General features: G+C 54.9%; 1 protein-coding gene across 14 annotated transcripts in view; it reads right to left on the bottom strand.

The window, feature by feature from the left end:
- PTPRF (protein tyrosine phosphatase receptor type F) overlaps window positions 1-17,213 on the bottom strand; it is a 391,478-nt gene that overhangs the window by 19,196 nt on the left and 355,069 nt on the right. For 9 of the 14 annotated variants that reach the window (XM_075424694.1, XM_075424687.1, XM_075424683.1 and 6 more), the window contains 3 exons: window positions 13,338-13,453; window positions 10,434-10,466; window positions 7,359-7,456 (listed from right to left, as the gene is read on the bottom strand). In XM_075424694.1, the coding sequence (XP_075280809.1) occupies window positions 7,359-7,456; window positions 10,434-10,466; window positions 13,338-13,453 (247 nt within the window). The remainder of the gene's footprint in view (window positions 1-7,358; window positions 7,457-10,433; window positions 10,467-13,337; window positions 13,454-17,213) is intronic. The other 5 variants (XM_075424695.1, XM_075424691.1, XM_075424689.1 and 2 more) reach the window with 1 other exon arrangement.

A 17,213-nucleotide genomic window follows, 5' to 3' on the forward strand; every position in this document is an offset into this window, starting at 1 on the left:
TTCACTGCTCCGGCTACTTATGCAATGTAAACATCTCTCGTTTGAGTTAATAGAGTGACAAGGAACTATAAACCCGGAGACGTGGTTATAAATCTTGGCCAAAGGCCCACGCGCTATGCAACTGCCTGAAAAGCACACAGCCCGATCCCACCCGCGCCCTGGCCTCGCACACCCAGTGCCTCTCCCACGAGCCATGTGCTAGTGCAGCTGGTGCATGGCTCCTCCATGGCCAGGCAGCCCCTTCCCGATGCCTGTTGTCTTTGTCCGTGCACAAAACAAGGGGAAAAGGCCCATCCCCAAAGCACCACTCTGAGATGGGATGGCCTCTTTGGCGGGGAGATGCATGAGGCACCCAGATAAGACAGCTGCCTTATGCACAGACTTGCTCTGCACACGCAGCCCTGGGCAAGCCCAGGGCAGGCAGCTGCAGCAGAAATCAGTCATCCCATGAAACCCCCTCCCCCAAAAGCTAGCAGCACAGTCAAAGCCTTCTTAAAATCATGCTCCAGTTCAGGGTTCCTGAAGCTTCACTGGCCCACAGGCAAACATATTGAGCCAACAGGCCAGGGGAAGCAGTGCACGTTACTCTTTCTGCAGGCGTCTGCGTTCATCGCTTGGCGGAGAGCCATGTCAGAAGGTTTCTCAGACCGTCAAACGCCCGCGAGCTTGTCAGTTCTGGCTCAGCTGTGAGCAAAAGGCTGAGCCAGGAACCACAGCTCCCTGACCGGACTGACCTGGACAGCCCTCTCGGTCCCCCTGCTCAGCCCCATCAACCACTGTCTGTGCGCAAGGTGACACCCATCGCTGTTCCCCACTCTCCTGCGCTGCCGAGCAGGCACCTCCCAAGCAGCCAGCAGCAAGTGCAGGTACCCAGCTCGGGTATGGAGCACAGGTACCGCCTGCGTCCCTGCATGGGCCCCGAGGGCTCCCCAGCACATGCCGGGCATGGCCAGCGCTGTGCCAGGCAGCAGTCGCCCGTCCCCGCGTGCGGCCCACGCTGCCAGCCCTCCCCGCAGCAGCAGCAGGCTGCCCGCAGGCAGGAGAGGCCAGCGCTGACGAAAATGCGCAGGAGGATGTGACATCACAGCGATGCTAATAGGTAGTTTGGGAAATGTAGGATGTAAATAGACATTTCCTACAGAAAACCTGTAATTTTCTATTATCAGCGTAATAAGCAGGCAGCAGCAGCGCTCAGAGGCGCTGCAGCAGGGATGGTGGGAGTGGAGACCGCAAGCGCCACTTCTAGCTGGAAACCCACTGGCCTGGCTGCCACGGCCCCTGCACGCTCCTCTGCCCAGGCACAGAGAAGTCCCAGCGCAGCTCACGGCTCTCTGGGGCACTTGATTTCATTCAGGCACCTAGGTTTTGTTTTCAGGACAGGCTGCTCGCTGAATCAGCTCTTTGGATGCTCTCCTCCCTCAGCTGTGTGGCAGAGATGACTGCTGCCCACCTAATGGCGGGGCTGAGCTGGAAAAGGGCAAGAGAAATGGTCAAATGCATGAAAAAGTAAAAGGAACAAAATGTGTAAGGACTTTTCTGTTCAGAGTAGAGATGAGTGAGAGGGGTTTTGATAGTGGTCTAGTCAACCCAGAGCAGACGGAAGGAGAAGCACAAATAGACCAAACGAGGAGGAAAATCCACCAATACCTATTAAAGACATAAATAACACTGTTTTTTCAAAAGACAGCCCATGGAGAGAGCTGGCTAGCTGGTGGTGGAGCCGAGACTGGCCCTGAAGGTATGAGCGAGCATTTTCTTGCCGCTGAGGAGCAGTACAAGACACCAGCCCTGCTTGCACATTGTGAACGCTCACTCAGTGCCAGGCACAGGTGGGTTCTGGAGCGAGTCCTCCCCTCGCAGCAGAGGGAGGGAGAGCTCAGTGCAGTCATTCGTGCTCAATCTACGCTGCAAATCACTGCCAAAAGGCTGCAGGGCTGCCCACGCTGTGGGGTGCAGTGTGCTTTGCGCAGCAAGTCTGCGTCCCGCCACGGCGGTGGAAAGGGTTATTTCCTGGGGGAGACAAGGCTGCCAAGAGCCCCCAGAACCAGCATCAAGGTGTTGCCATTAGGGTTAATTGCTTTGATGTGCAATGAGGATGTGCAAAAATGGTCTAATCATCAGCAGACTCTTAACAGGGCAAACAGGTGAGAAAGTCAGAAGTAATACAGCACCTGAGTGCAAAGAGGCTCTAATTAAATACTCCTGCAAATTAGTGACTCATTTAGAAGTAAGATGATTTGATTTAAACTCTGGTGATGAATTAATGTACACCTGTTCCCCCCTTTAAGGCAAACAAATGAGTAAATAAATGGGAGGATGATGGGCTGCTTGGTGAGCAGTTGAAGCCCTCACATGGAGTGCTGGTTGGCATGTCTTGTTCCATCTCTGCTTGATGCTCTGCAGCCCCTGACTATGGCAGCACTGCCTTGTCCCCCCCACCTTGCTCCACAACTGCCTGGGCACTGGGAGTCTGCTCTTGTTACTTTCTGGGGCTCATGGGAATCACTGTTTCCTCCCAAAACTTGATCAGAGTAAGACCTTCAACTCCTTCTTCCTAGAAAGCAGAAGGGCTGGGAAATTGGAAGGAAATGAGCCAGGAACAAACTTAAAAGCATGACTTTTAGTTTTGCTTTGCTTTTAAGTGTCGGGGGAGATGTTGTAAGACAGCAAGTGCAAATTAAGAAAAAGCCCAATTAGCAAAACTCCTCCTTCCCAGCATGGAAGTGCAAGGAGCAATCTCTCTGAAGCAGCTCAGGGATCCCTGCTGCTACTGCCATCAACATACAGACAGAGCCAGACCACTGAAACGGGACTGGAGAAAGGCTCTTTCCTCGACAGACTGAAGAGCACTTTACTAATGCCCTGAAAACATCCCTGGGTGCCAGTTTGTCTCTCAGATATGGTCCACTTTGGGTTTGCTGCACGTGCAGAGTCCCTGCAGCTCCCACCGCCGTCCCCACCATGGGGGCAGCTCGGCTGGTGGAGCCGGGCGGCCATGGCCCCACGCTGCTCGGCAGCCCGGGCGGCTGCACAAGGGCACAGGGAGGGGAAGGCGCTCGGGCTGTGAGTGCTTCCCGGCCTCCTGCGAAATCAACCACATTAGCACAGGCATTGACCACTGTCAATCTGCGCTGCGTCTCAAATGAGGACATAATGCGCTCCTGAATCAATCCCTGGCAGTGCTTCAGCCTTATTATTCTTATTACCGGAACGTGAGCACTGCATGCCTGCCAGGCAGCTTCCCGATTAGCCCATTAAACCCACAACATGCAGCTCCCTGTGTGCTGTCTGGACCCCAGGTCCAGCACCCGCTGGGCTCACCGGCCCCAGGGACCGAAGCACCTCTCCTGCTACCTAAGCTGCCTTGCCAGGGCTGCAGACATGGGAGATGCCATGTTCTTCGTGGCTTTAGGGGAAATGGAAGTGAACATGGGGTTTGCGCAGGCCAGCGGTGTTTCTCTCCACACAAAACTGAGGGCAAGGGGCTGCAGCCTCTCCACTACACTGGGAAGCAGGAACACAGTCAAATCTCATGCACAACCTAAGGATTATCAAGGACTAATGTGTCAGGCAGTGGCATCACCTCCAGCTTGCTCTGCTCCCAGGGGCCATCCACTGGTGGGACATGCTGAAGGGACAGGGCAGGAGGGGCAATGGCCACAACTTGCACTTTGGATGTAAGGAAAAAAATTTCCCCTGGGAAGGAGGTGAAGGATCTAGCCCAGAAACGGCAGCAGCCACAGGGGAACAGGAACCAGCCCTGGCTGGAGCCAGTCTGTCCCCTGTTTCCTGATAGCAACCAGGGGGACAGCAGTGTTCGGCTTGCTGGATCCCACAGTGAAAGTGTGCGATACGGTGCGTGTGTGCACCCTTGCTTGTACCAGTGGGGTACCCCCACCCGAGGGCCAGATCCTGCCCCGGGTCCACAGGCTGCAGCACGGGAAGGTGGCCCACAGGAGGAGCTCCAACACAGCTGCAGCGCCCGCCGCAGCCCGCAGATCCATAATTAAGGGGCTCAGCCTCTCTTCTACTTACTTAATTCCATTAATCCCACACTGTAAATTCACTGTAGCTCTCACTGTACACTAAAAATGAAATACTCTCCTGGTGCGGTGGGGCCAGGAGCTGCTGCCAGACCCTTCCACTCCGCTCCCCCCAGCTCTGCTTCGTGACCGGCAGGGTGTGGTGGGGCTGTGCTATGCCCCACACCAGTTAACAGAGCCTGCAGCTGGCCCAGCTCCCAGCACCTCTGTTCAGCCCCTGCTGTCGCACCAGGGCTACAGGCAGGTCCTGGCGGGATCGCCCCCTGCCCGTCGGGGCTGAGGGCTAACCCGCAGCTCGGGAGCCTGCTCTCGCCGCAGCCAGCGCACAGCTCTCTCTGTGCTGGCTTTGCTGCACAGGCTGCTGGGCCACGCGGGCTGGCAAACTGGTGTGAGCAATGCTACCTGTTCTCTGACCTGCGGGAATGGAGGCCAGACGGCTCCGAGAAACCTGTGCCACCCTCCCTGCTCCCTTCCCAGGCATGCGGGGAAGTGCTGACAGGTCTTGTTTCGTGTCACCTGTGGCTAGGATACCCTGCTACCGCTTGCACAACCAAGACAAGTGCCAGACTGATGACTCTGGGCAGCTGGCCTCCGTGGTCAGAAGTGCTGTTAAATGTTTGCTCTCTGTCTGGGGTGCCACCGCTGCTGGAACGTGAGCCATCTGTAAACAGCCCTGCACCCCACGGAGATGTTGGGCTGCCAGGCTGCTCTGCAAAAACACTTAAAATGCAGCTCTTCCAAAGCACAGCAAATGGGCCTTGGAGGTTCATCCGCAATGCCTTTGTCCCTCGGCTCTCCTTGCTCAGCTGTGCTATGCCCAGTCCAGCAGCACTATCATGCCACAGGGAAATGGGGTCAGGGCCTCCATTTTTCAAAGCGCTGGGTCACCACTCAGCTCTGCATAGGTCTGGGGCTCACTCCGTCCCAGAGCGAGTGCTGGGACCGTATCAGCGCTTAACAACCACAATTGCACAGAATTTGGCGAGCTGTGGTTCCCTGCCTCTCCCCGTGCCGGGAAGCACAAGCTCCCGCAGGGGCTGCACAGCCTGCTCCCCTCCCACCTCTGCTGTTTCCGCAGCCACTCTGCAGATCCTTACTCAGCAGCGCATGCCGTGCCCATCCTGCCCTCCAGCCCTCCCACCACAGGCCCCAAAGGGAGCTGTCACCACGCCAAACCTGCGCACACAGGGACCGGGACGAGAGCAGACCTGCTGCCGCAGCAATCCTGCACAGGCAGCTGCCGTTCTCTGCAAAGGCAGTCCAGGATTTTTCTCACTGGCCTCTCAAATGGGAAACGACTCTGCTGATCCCCACATGCCAAAAAGGGGCAACCACTTCTGCTTTGGGGTCTATCCTAGTATCAAACACCGTGTGAGCCTGTCATGTTCAGTAACTTCTAGCTGGTGAGGAGTCAAACGCAGAAGAATCCAAGGGAAAAAAAATTACATGCAACAATCAGCTACTTAATAGCTGCTTCAACATGAGAAGTACAACTGATTGGTGCTCTCAACCAGCCACAATCTTCTAAAGAAAGAGAAATGAGAAGACAGAGGCTTGTGAAAACAGCTAAGAGAATGTACTTAATGCTCATTGTTTCCGAAACAGTTCCCACAGCTTCATATGACGCTGCAGGCTCCAACCGGCGCTGGCCCAGCGCGAGGATGGGAGCGCACGGATAGTGGATCCTGCTGAATCCCCACCGCGCAGCAGAGGCACGGTCTGCCTTGTAGCGCAGTGGACAGCCCTGCTTAACATTTCAGCTGGACTTGCAACAAAAAGGCCAAGGCAGACAGATATGACTGCGTACCTTGGCACCACCGGCAGCACATACATGAACGCACAGGTAACTGCAAGGGAAGCACATTAATTCTCTAACGTCTCCCAAGTTGTGATGTAATGCTGCACCCGGTGAAAGCTCAGCTTTTCTACAGTCTAGACAGCAGCATGCACAGGGATGGCAAAGCCCTCCACTTGGCATCCTGAAGCAAAGAGGAGCTCTGCCTCTTCCTCAGATACACGCAGCACATCCTTTGAACTAGCTGGAATTCGTCCCTTACCTTCTCAGCACAGAGATCTGCTTTCCCTTTCCTGGCATATATTATCCCACCTTGTGGGCAAATGTTCTGATCTCATCTCATAAATCAGTGTATGCATGCTGCAGGAAGGGGAGGCCACAGGCACAGGCAGATAACAATTCAAACAGAAGTGATAACACATGCAGAGGACACTGCCCAAATTTATTCCCTCTTTAATACCAGCGGAGGGGTTTATTTACAAGTCCCCTGCAGCTCAAGAGGGTCCTGCATGTAAGCACAAGAAGATATATATCCTGCCACTGCTGATCTCACAGCTGCAGAGGAACTTTCCCTGACTTAACAAGTTTTCAGCCTAATCATCCAGCCCAGAAAGCGATGGGCAAGGCAAGGCAGCCATTGTGCAGGTCAGCCCCATCCCCTCCATGCGTGCACCCCTTGGCAAGTTGTCCTCAGGGGAGGAGGGGAACAGAGAAGTGCAGTGCAGGCTGGGGGGGTTCACCAAACGCCCAGCGCCTGCCTGTGTCTGTGAGCAGCGGCAGTATCGGTGGGGGGCGCGGACAGTATCTACCCAGGGGCTCCACCAGAGGTATGGAGGAGGGTGGGAGTGAGATTCAGCAGCGCAGGGCAGTTTGCAGCTCTGGATTGCAGGGCACAGGCAGAACGGGCTCCACGCAGGGAGGGGAGCTGGGACTGCTGCAGGGCGGTGGGACATTCGCAGAGTTTGTTTCTGGCAGCAGAGATGCTGAATGGCACAGGCTAATGCCACACAGTCCAACAGCGTGCAGGGGGAGAGCAGGTTGGGAAAGCAGGAATGAAAACCTGAATGCGTGTTTGCCAGCAGCGGAGGACGGCGCAGAAAGCAAAGCTCTGAATGCAGATGGAAGGGAAGGGGCAGAGGATGCTGTGGACTGAAACCCCTCAGCCAGCCTGCGCAGAGGGCAGTCCTCGCTGAGCAGAACAACAAAGTAAACGGCGACAGCCCAGGCAGGCACCCGCTCCCACTCACTCCTAAGACCATAACCATGGTGGGAGCACGGCGGGCTGCTGCACGCTCAGCTGCAAGGCCTTTTCCCTGTACGAGCCATGCTCCAACCGCTCAAGGCGAGTTCCCACCGCTCTGGGGCTGGCAGGGAGAGCTGGCAGGCTCCCAGGCCTGGCTCGGGGCCCGCGCCGGCGATGCCGCTGCAGGGGAGGCACGGCTCAGCTTCCAAGCCCTCTCTGCTGGGGGTCCTGGCCGGCATCGCTCTGCCCCCGCCGCCTGGCACGCTCCCACGCTCACCTCGTACTCCTGGGAGAACTTCAGCCCGTCGTTGGCTTTCAGCCTGTCGATGTTGTCAGCGAGGTCCGTCACGGGGATGGGGGGGTGGTCGCGCATGCCTGCGAGCGAGACAAGGAGGGAGGAGGGAGAGGAGAACGGTTACGGCTCTGCACGGCTGAGGAAGGCTCCACAACAGCATGTGCACAGCAAACCCGCAAGGTGGGTGCAAGGCAGACACGTGTGACTATGTGAAGCGCCGGGCGGGATGGATGGGAAGTTGGCGAGATCACACGGCATGCTGCACGCACTCTCAGAGCACACGGTTCGGTGGAACGAAAGAGAAAGGTGATGTGCGGAATGTGCATGACCAGGTGAGCATGCTCGGACAGTACAGCCACCGGGCACACAGAGAAGACCACGCAGCGGGCAGGGGCTTGGGCAAGCCCCTGGCAGGAACGGGCCGAGGAGACGCTGTCACTGAGGTTCCCGGGCTCCCACACGGGCTGAAGTTGAACACACTGATTCTCTGGTGCTCTCACTGCCAAGGGTGATCCTCTTGCTTACCTCTAACCAGGACATTAGCTAAAAAGAATCTCGCCCAGAACTGCACCAGGGGAAACCTCTGCAGTGCACATGCACAGCTTTTTGGGTAGGCAGATGCTCCCCCAGCCCCTGGGAAGCTGCAGAAAGACAGGAAGGGCCCCATGGGGGAATGGCTGCTCTCCTGGTTGGAGATCGCACAACTTTCTGAGAGCTGAGGAGCAGCTTGGCCCACAGTTGCGTAGCTCAGTGCTTTTCAGTGGTGCTCCGGAGGCAGAGCCAGCTCCAGGGCCCAAAATCCAGCTCCACTGGGCTGGCTCGTGCAAGGCACCATGTGCAGTGATGAGCCCTACAGCAGCTTCTGGGAGGCTGCTGTGAGCTGGGACACAGCTCCAGGCACAGCAGGTCTTGCCCTGTCCAAAGCAGGGATGCTCAGTATGGCTCACCCTGGGCACAGCCAAGCCCTGCTCAGGGGAGAGACCCAGAGGAGGGGATACCACAGGTCCCGCACAGGGGACTGGTACTGTTGGTCGGGGTGCACCTGTGGGACTGGGAGAGGCCCTGCTGGGGCCCTGAGATTCAGGGCTCAACCAACGCAACTTCTTTCTCTGAAGCTGAGATGGTGAACTGGCAGGAACGTGGCTGTGAAACATCTCATCCCAAGTCTGGCTGTTCCAAATTCCAAGGCTCGTGACTCCACTGGCTGCTCTGTGGGTTTCCCAGAAGCCCCATGTGGGTAATGATGATTATTAATAGGCTGAAGCTGTTGATTCACACCCTGGGAGACAGGCTGGAGCATGGCCAGGAGCTTCTCAGTTGCTCAGGAGCCTGAACGCTGCCACAGATGGCAGTGATGGGTCACTGAGGTGATGGAGCAGTCCCCATAGGCTGGGTACGAGCATTTTACACAGTGGTGACAAGTCACTAGGCGATAGAAGTGTCACACCGCAGTCGCTGCACAGCAGGGCTCCTCAAACCTCAGCCAAAAGTATCTGACACCGCTGCATATAGGCAAGACCTGATCCAACACACACTCATCCTTCTATCACCTGACAGTGCAGAGCGATCCACGGATGGCCTGAGAGCACACAGACAGATGGAGAAGGAAAGATCCCTCTTCTGCCTTGTGCTGAGGTCCTCCTGCAAATGGTCCTCTGCCAGTTCACCCATCAGGATCCCCGAGGTGGTTGAGCAGGCCCACAGAGACGATGCTCTGATTTCTGCACAACTTGCTCATTGGTGCCAGTGCCAGAGCTCCAGAGGCTGTAGCTCAGGAGCAGACTGTGCAGTGCAGAGCTGCTACTGATGAGAAACTGAATGAGGAGAACAGAGTCGGACCAAGGCAGAAGCGTGGGGCTGGAAGAAGTAAGAGGCTGGAACATAGCCACAGCATGTGCTTATCCCAAAGTGGTTATGTATGAAGTACAGCAGAGCCATGGACCACAGCAGAGCTGCAGACACTCATCTCTGCTGAGATACACAAAGGGGTCTCTCCAAATCTGTTTTGCTGCCCAAAGGAGTGTTGCAGCAACAAACAAGCTCCAAGAGTAGATGGGGAGAAAGATGTGGTTGGTGTCCCATTATGGTGAACCTACTGACAGTGGAGGGCAAGACAGAGGAGATTTGTACACACCACCAGGAATTCTACATGCTCTTCTAATGACTCTGGCGAGAGGACAGTGAGCTCTCCTCCAGGCGAGAAGGGCTCAAAGGTCTCACAATGCCTGCAAGGCCACAGACTGCAAAGCTGCTGGCTCTGCTCCTGAGGGAAGCATCTGTCCTACGTACTTCTCACACTCCTGTGTACACACGCAGATGCCTTGTACATCAAGCATTAGGGAGGACACGCTTTCATGGCTGTGTGAGAGCAAACTTAAAGCTCACAAGACAAGAGATAACGAGGCAGTTAGGCCCATAGTCCTGGTACTACTCCATCCAACCCACTGGAGCAGTAAGTCGCTCTGCTCTGCGCTTAGGACTCTGGTGCCAATGCTGCCAAGCAGACCACGGCGGTTCAGAGAAGACCAGCATCCCTCGGCATCCATTCTGCCTAACTCTATGGCACAGGTGACCCAGCCCAGGGAAGCCAGTTTGCCTGAGGCAGGAGCAGGGTGTGTTCAACCACTGGGCTGCAGAGCACCCTTCAATTTGTCCATTAGGGGTTTTTAGGTGGCCACTCTCTCCAGAACGGCCAAGGTTATCTGTCCCCATACAGGGCCAGCTGCAGGCCTGGTGCCACTGCAGAGCCTGGCATGCTGCTGTGAGGGGGCAGGAGGCCTGGGAGCAGGTGAAGGGCTCCCGCAGGAGCGTCCTGGCAGCCCAGAACCTGGGGTCTTCCCTTCTGCGCTGTGCTGCGGTGAGCTGCTGTAGTGCCGTGCAAACAGCACCTGAGCTTGGCCCCACACATCATGTCAGAAAGTGAAACCACTGCTGTTCTACAGTCTGCTGTGAGTGAGGGTGACCTTCATGACATTGCAACAAAAATTACAGTGATGAGAGAAAAAGGGAAAGAAAAAGCAAAAGTGTCAAAAGAGAAATACAGGAGTTAAAACTAACTTGAGATATTCGGGCAACTGGGGACACTGGCACCTGCAAAGAAAAGAAACGGGGCAAGAACAGAAATCCCATTAGCCTTTAGTCATCATTGCAGAGGTTCAGAAATGGAAAGACAAAGAGATAAAGATGCAAAGGAAAGCACCATCTGCCACAGCACTGGGAGCCTCCCTCCTGCACAGGACCAGCTGCCTGGCCCCGGGGGCTGCTCTGCAGCTGGCCGTTACTCCCCGGGCGTTTGGCTCTGGCCAGCGCCATCCCCCGACACTGACAAACAGACGGAGCTGGAGGTACTCGCAGGGGAGTGAGCACACGGGTCTTCACCTGATGCCAAGAGCTACACTTCTCACTGCACACCACTGACAACGGCCCCACGGCCAAGGGGAGCCAGCAAGGGCAGGTGGATGGCAGGCACAGGGGACTTCTGTGTGGCTCGGTGGCCAGGGGGACTGCACTCCACCCCAGCAACCTCTACTCAGTGCCCCCGAACCTCCAGCTCGCTCGCAGCTGATCAGCAGCGCAACTCAGCCTCCTTTCACGGTGTACTGGGACACTGCCCGGCCCCGTATCCTCTCAGCGGCTTGGCACAGTGGTACGCTAGTACAGGGAGGCCAGGAGTGGGGGAAATAACCCTTGTCTGAAGTAAAAACCACAAAAATGAGAAAGCTTAATATTTAATAACAGTAGCCTAATTAATTATGCATTAAACAAGTTTTCCCTGCTCAGCACACTCCAGCAGGGAGACCAGCTACTGAAGTGTGCAGGGCTGGTGGCCAGCACCTCTTGTCAACGCATCCACGCTGCACCGCCTCGACCTTGGGCAGGTGACAGGGGCAACAGCATGGGCCCACTGGGCTCAGTGGTTTTCATGCCTCCTCATTAATGAGGACAAGCTCGTCAGGAGCTGGAACAGTCACTTCTAGCTGCACAACACTCGCTTCTGCCCTGCAGAGCCTCGCAAGGGATGCAGGGGGGAGGAGGGGATGAGGACACAGTGCTGTCACTTGGTGGGGGAGCGCTAGCTAGCAGCATCCCAGGGCACTGCTGCTGTCTCTACTGAATTGAGCACTCTGGGTTGTTTTTATCTCTCCAGAAAGCTCTGCAACCTTTCTGAATGAGCCAGTGTCTTCGGCTCATCCTTAGGCACAGGCGGTAAAAGAAAATTTCCCGGAATCCTCTTCTGTCTGATGGCAGCTCTTGACCCTTTTTACAGCTCTAGCAAGGGATGCTTTCATTGCAAACACCCCAGTCTCGTTGGAGATGGGAGCAGATGCAAGCCTGACCTGTCACACTCCTCCACACAATGTAAAGCATAAGCATACAGCGAAGATGGCTCTTGTGACCCTGGGCAGTGGAGATATGTCACAGAGACCTGTCCCCACGCACAGGTGTCCTGAAGCAGCCTTCTTCAACACCCTGCTCCTCCTCAAGGAGCTGCATGCTGTTGATCACTGTATGTGACCCTCTCCCCTGGTGCTGCTCCCAACAATCTGCCTGTTGAGATGTTCTTCCCCCAGCACAGGTGCCTCCCTGGCTCCCCACAACTTTCTCCTCCCACGCTGCAATACCATACTGGTCTGTGTTGTGGCCAGTTAATGGGCCAGGTCTGCTGGTAATGGTCAGGCTGTCGCTGCGTCCTACCTGTGAGATGTGCCATCAGTCCTGCCTGGGAGACGCACTAACCATGGACCTCTGCCAGCTGCTCTGGCACAGAGGGAGATGTGCTGGTGAAGCCCACCCCAGGTCTGAGCCAGACCATGGTGAGTGGCAAGAGGAAAGGCTTCTCTTACTCTCCCTCCCAGACACAGCAGGTTTACATCAGGAATGGTCCCTTCAAAACTCTCCTGTTAGATGAAAGCTCTTAGATGAATGAGCAGCAGGAGGAAAAGGAAAGTAGGTTACAGACCAGGAGGAGCTGCAAGTTGGAAGAGAGCTCTATGTGCCTCATTTATTGCTGAACTGCTCCCTCCATCACAAAAGACCAAGCGCTCCCTCACTTCATCTAGGACTTGGACTCTCTGCAAGGCTCTGAACGAGTCAGGGTGAGGCTGTCTCTCATCGCTACAATGACAGGTACCCTGCTTTCAGTGCCATCAGAGACACGCAGGCACAAAGCAGCAGCACGAGACCTTTCTGCAGTGTGCAAGTACAGTTGCCTGCGCGGGCTGGCAAACTAGCTACACCCCGAGGCACCACAGGCCAGCGCAGGCATGACGAGATGCTCTGCAGCGAACTGTTGTGTGTACAAAGCGACGGCTGTTACTGAGCTACCATCCTCTGCGCTGAGACCAGTGACCAGCAGCGCCCTGCACTGGGCCACAGCACTGACTGGGGAGCAAAGTAGGCTGCAGGTAGCTCTTCTCTTCACCCTTAGCTGAGCAGAGCAGGAGAGTCAGCACACCAAAGATCCCGGGAGAAAGCTGCTGGGACACCCTCAGCAGTACAAGGGCTCTCTGTACCTCCCGATTCCCCCAGATGCAGCCCCTGCAGCCAGCACTGCACCAGTGGTGCTCAGCGCTGAATCCCAGCCTGGACCAAGCCAGTGCAGCAGCTGGGAACAACGCAGGCACGAGCACTGGAGAGCTCTCTCAGCTCTGCGTGAAGGCTCCTCCCAGCTCAGGACAACCACCGTGAGCTTCACATAACGACTGACACACACCACACACTAGGCTGTCCCTGGCCAGGTTCCCCAGCCTCGCATGCCTGCAGTGACAGGGCCAGGGAGAAGGATTTGCACACCAGAGAGCAGACACCTGGACATCCTTGGTCTAAACCCCCTCTGTGCTGCTGCCACTGAGAAGGTGCAGAGCTGCTGGCGCGGGAGGACTGCAACTCCTCCTCTGGCATGGGGACCTGGCGAAGGGGAACCAGAGGAGGTGGGGTGCAAGGAGGTTAGCTGCTCCTTACCTGGAGTCTGGTAGTTGAGTCGCCTCATCTCAACCGGGTCAGAGGAGTGGGCCAAGAGCGAGTCCTTCAGGCCGATGGAGTGCTCATCCTTGGAAGAGGGGGAGTGTGCCCTTTTCCTACAGAGAGAGACAAGCAGGTGAGCTCCGGTAGAGACCAGCATGAACCACCCTAGGAAGGAGGCTGGGTCCCTGTGCCCCAGATACCAGCTCCAACCCAGGCTTCCTGGGGCTCTGGGCAAGTCACATCCTCTTCCGTGCCTCCAATTTCCCATCTATGAAACAGGAAGGACTGTATTTAAATGATGGAAGAGGTTTGATTAGTGAACACTTTGCACTGTGATATTCTGCATAGTATTTATTAAAAAAAAACAGACAGAAGCAAGATGTTGTTTCTTCTTACTCTCTCTAGGAACTACTTCCTGTAGTGGAAGGATACAATAAAAATTTTTTTTTCAAGTATTAGAAATATTTAAATATAGAATGCTGTAATATAATAGCGTAAAGGCTCTTCAGGGTGTATTTTATTGGGCCATTAATACATGTCTTGAATGGTTGAAGGCACCCAAGGCGTGTATTAATGGAACAATAAAATACACTGTTGTCTCTTCATGCTGTATTTATGCCTAGAGCAATGCCACCACCTCAGGCTCTTGCTGGAACGCACAGGCAAAGCAGGGACAGAGCCAGTTGAAAAGCAGACAAGTGAATATTAAGGAAATCTAATACTGCAAGAAGGGTTTCTAGTGATTCTCTAAGTCCCACTTGCTGCTCTGTATTCCAAATATAGTGGATATATCAACGTAGCAGAAAGGGGTGTTGGGCAGGAGCAGGACAGCAGTACTCTCTTCTTGGTCTGTGCTGACCCTGATGCTTTGCCAACATGCTGAGCACGCAGCAGTACACAGGGATTTTGCCTTTTGGCTACAGCCCCAAAATGGCTTTTGCCTGATGGTGAACCCAACTGCTGACCCGATGTTTTCTGGAAGGGGGGGAGCTGCATCACTGCTAGTCTGCACATTTACCATCCTGCGAATTGCAACGGTCAGTCTCTGCTTTCTGCCCCCTTGTGAGGCATTTCGGAGCACCGGGAAGGGTTGCCCCATTCTGCACAGAGGCCGCTGCATCTCTGGGTGGTGGTGACCCTGAGCCACCCGTGATCAGAAACACTGCGCAGGCACAGGGCGCGATCACTTCCATGGGGAGCTGTACATGCTGCGTGGGCACTATTGAGAAGCAACTAGGGAAAATTCAGTGCATAAATCACGAGTGAAACCTGCGTTCCCTCTGTGACCCAGGCTGTGAGCGAGCTCCATCTGCAGCCCGTGGCCGCATCAAACACTGGAGTTGTTCAATGGGGAGGACCAGCTTGTGAGTCTCACACTACTCTGTGTCTTCTCAACATCTCAGAAGCCTTCTAGCTGCCTGGACCGAGACAAAAGAGCTGAAGGACTGAGAGCATTGATAGAAAGAAAGGAAAATACATGGCAAACAAATAAAGCAGTATTTCTCCTATCAGGAGCACAGCAGGATGTGCCATGTGCTACTGTGTGCCAGTCCCTGAGCCCTTGAGCAAAGCAGCCCAGCTTCTCTGCGGAATGGGCACAGCACGTAGTTAGTGTTTGTCTCTCTCATTAGCCTAGTCAGGGCAACTGCTAAACAAACCTCCAGATCCCAGGCTACCCACTGCTATTCCGCTTCAGTTCATTCCCATTGTACATTTGACACTGTGAATACTCTGCACAGACACCTTTGGAAGGAAATGCCTTCAAAGAGAAGCCGGACAACAAAACCCTGTAGGATAACACAGCACCACTGTGAGCACGCGAGTGGTGCTGGAAGGGGATACACTGCTGCTGCGAGGGCGAGGACACAAAACTGGGAGGAGTGGTGGATACACTGGCAGGCTGTGCTGCCATTCAGTGAGACCTGGACAGGCTGCAGAGTTGGGCAGAGAGGAATCTGATGAAATTCAACAAGGGCAAGTGCAGGGTCCTGCACCTGGGGAGGAACAACCCCATGCATCAGTACAGGCTGGGGCGGACCTGCTGGAGAGCAGCTCTGTGGAGAGGGACCTGCGTGTCCTGGTAGACGACAGGTTGACCATGAGCCAGCAGTGTGCCCTGGCTGCCAAGAAGGCCAGTGGTCTCCTGGGGTGCATTAAGAGGATTGTGGCCAGCAGGTCGAGGGAGGTTCTCCTTCCCCTCTACACTGCCCTAGCGAGGCCTCATCTGGAGTACTGTGTCCAATTCTGGGCCCCCAACTTCAAGAAAGAGGAGGAGCTACTGGAGAGAGTCCAGTGGAGGGCTACGAGGATGGTGAGGGGAGTGGAGCATCTCTCCTACAAGGAGAGGCTGAGGGAGATGGGCTTGTTCAGCCTGAAGAAGGCTGAAAGGGGACCTCATAAATGCTTATAAATATCTTAAGGGTGGGTGTCAGGAGGATGGGGCCAGACTCTTTTCAGTGGTGCCCAGCGACAGGACAAGGGGCAACGGGCACAAACTGAAGCATAGGAAGTTCCGTCTGAACATGAGGAAGAACTTCTTCCCTCTGAGGGTGATGGAGCACTGGAACAGGCTGCCCAGGGAGGTTGCGGAGTCTCCTTCTCTGGAGATATTCAAGACCCACCTGGACAAGGTCCTGTGCAGCCTGCTGTAGGTGACCCTGCTTCGGCAGGGGGGTTGGACTAGATGACCCACAGAGGTCCCTTCCAACCCCTACTATTCTGTGATTCTGTGACACAGCAGGGACATGAAGGCCAGGTCTGAGCATAGTGGGCCAGTGATGCTTCCTGGTGCTCCACCCACACCAGACCAAGACAAAGCAAAGCGAAGCCAAGCTGGGCACAGTGTCTATGGTGCCCAGGTACAGAAATCCTTCCGGGGCCATTTTCTTTCCTTAAAGACCAGCAAACACTTTGTTTCATACAACTGCCTGGTATTCCCTCAAAGCTTCCTCATTACAGACTGCAAGAATGCACCTGTGCTCTTGAGAGAACAGCTCTCAGTCTGAAGTGACTGAGAAAACAAAGAAACACCTATAACTGCTGGTGTTGTCATTTTCTCGATTTTTAATTTAATTGCAAAAACAATCTGGGAAGCCTTTATGTTGGCATTGTCTCCCTAAGAGCTGTGAGAGGTTGACAATTGCTAGGAGGCTGATACCTTTGAGGAAAAAAGTCTTTGCAAACCCCCACGGTTGGCATGCCCCACGCTCCCAAAAAGAAAGAAGCCCCTTACTAGCTTCAGGCTTGATTTTTAAAAAGGGAAATAGACTGGAAATTTTAGCAGAACAAGAAGATAAAATGGATTCCTACCTTTCTTGTTTACTAGATCCACGGAAGAGCAGAAACAGAAGAAAGGAGATGATCACTGACACAGCAAGGCACTGACTGCACATGCACAACAGAGCTCCTTTTAATCAGACAACAAAGCCAGCTCCCTTCCCCAAGCTACAGATACATATGTAAATAGAGAGTCCAGGAGGAGCAGAACCTCGGAGCTGAGCTGATAGAGAATGACCTACTGTAATTGAACAGGCTACCCGAACACATGCAAATGCAACCTGTGGCTCCTCGGGAGGACTAACAATCATCTCACACTACAGTTACAGCTCTAGCAGGACTGCTCTGCTAGGCATAAGCTGGGGGTTGCTTCAGCAGGGAGCACAGAGCCTGCATGGTCCTGGTCTGGTAGCCAGGACTGAGAGGCTTCGAGAGCTCCGTCTCTGGTTTCAGCCGGTCACATCCATGCCCTGTTCTCACCACCAAGAGCACGTTCCCCAGCCAAAATTCACAGCAGCGGGGGCATCTGCCACAGATTAAGCAGGCAATTTCCACAGAAAGCCAGTACTACAGACGTCCCCAAGGCTGCAAATCAAA

The sequence above is a fragment of the Opisthocomus hoazin genome, chromosome 6 (genome assembly GCF_030867145.1).
Source record: "Opisthocomus hoazin isolate bOpiHoa1 chromosome 6, bOpiHoa1.hap1, whole genome shotgun sequence".
NCBI lineage: Eukaryota > Metazoa > Chordata > Aves > Opisthocomiformes > Opisthocomidae > Opisthocomus > Opisthocomus hoazin.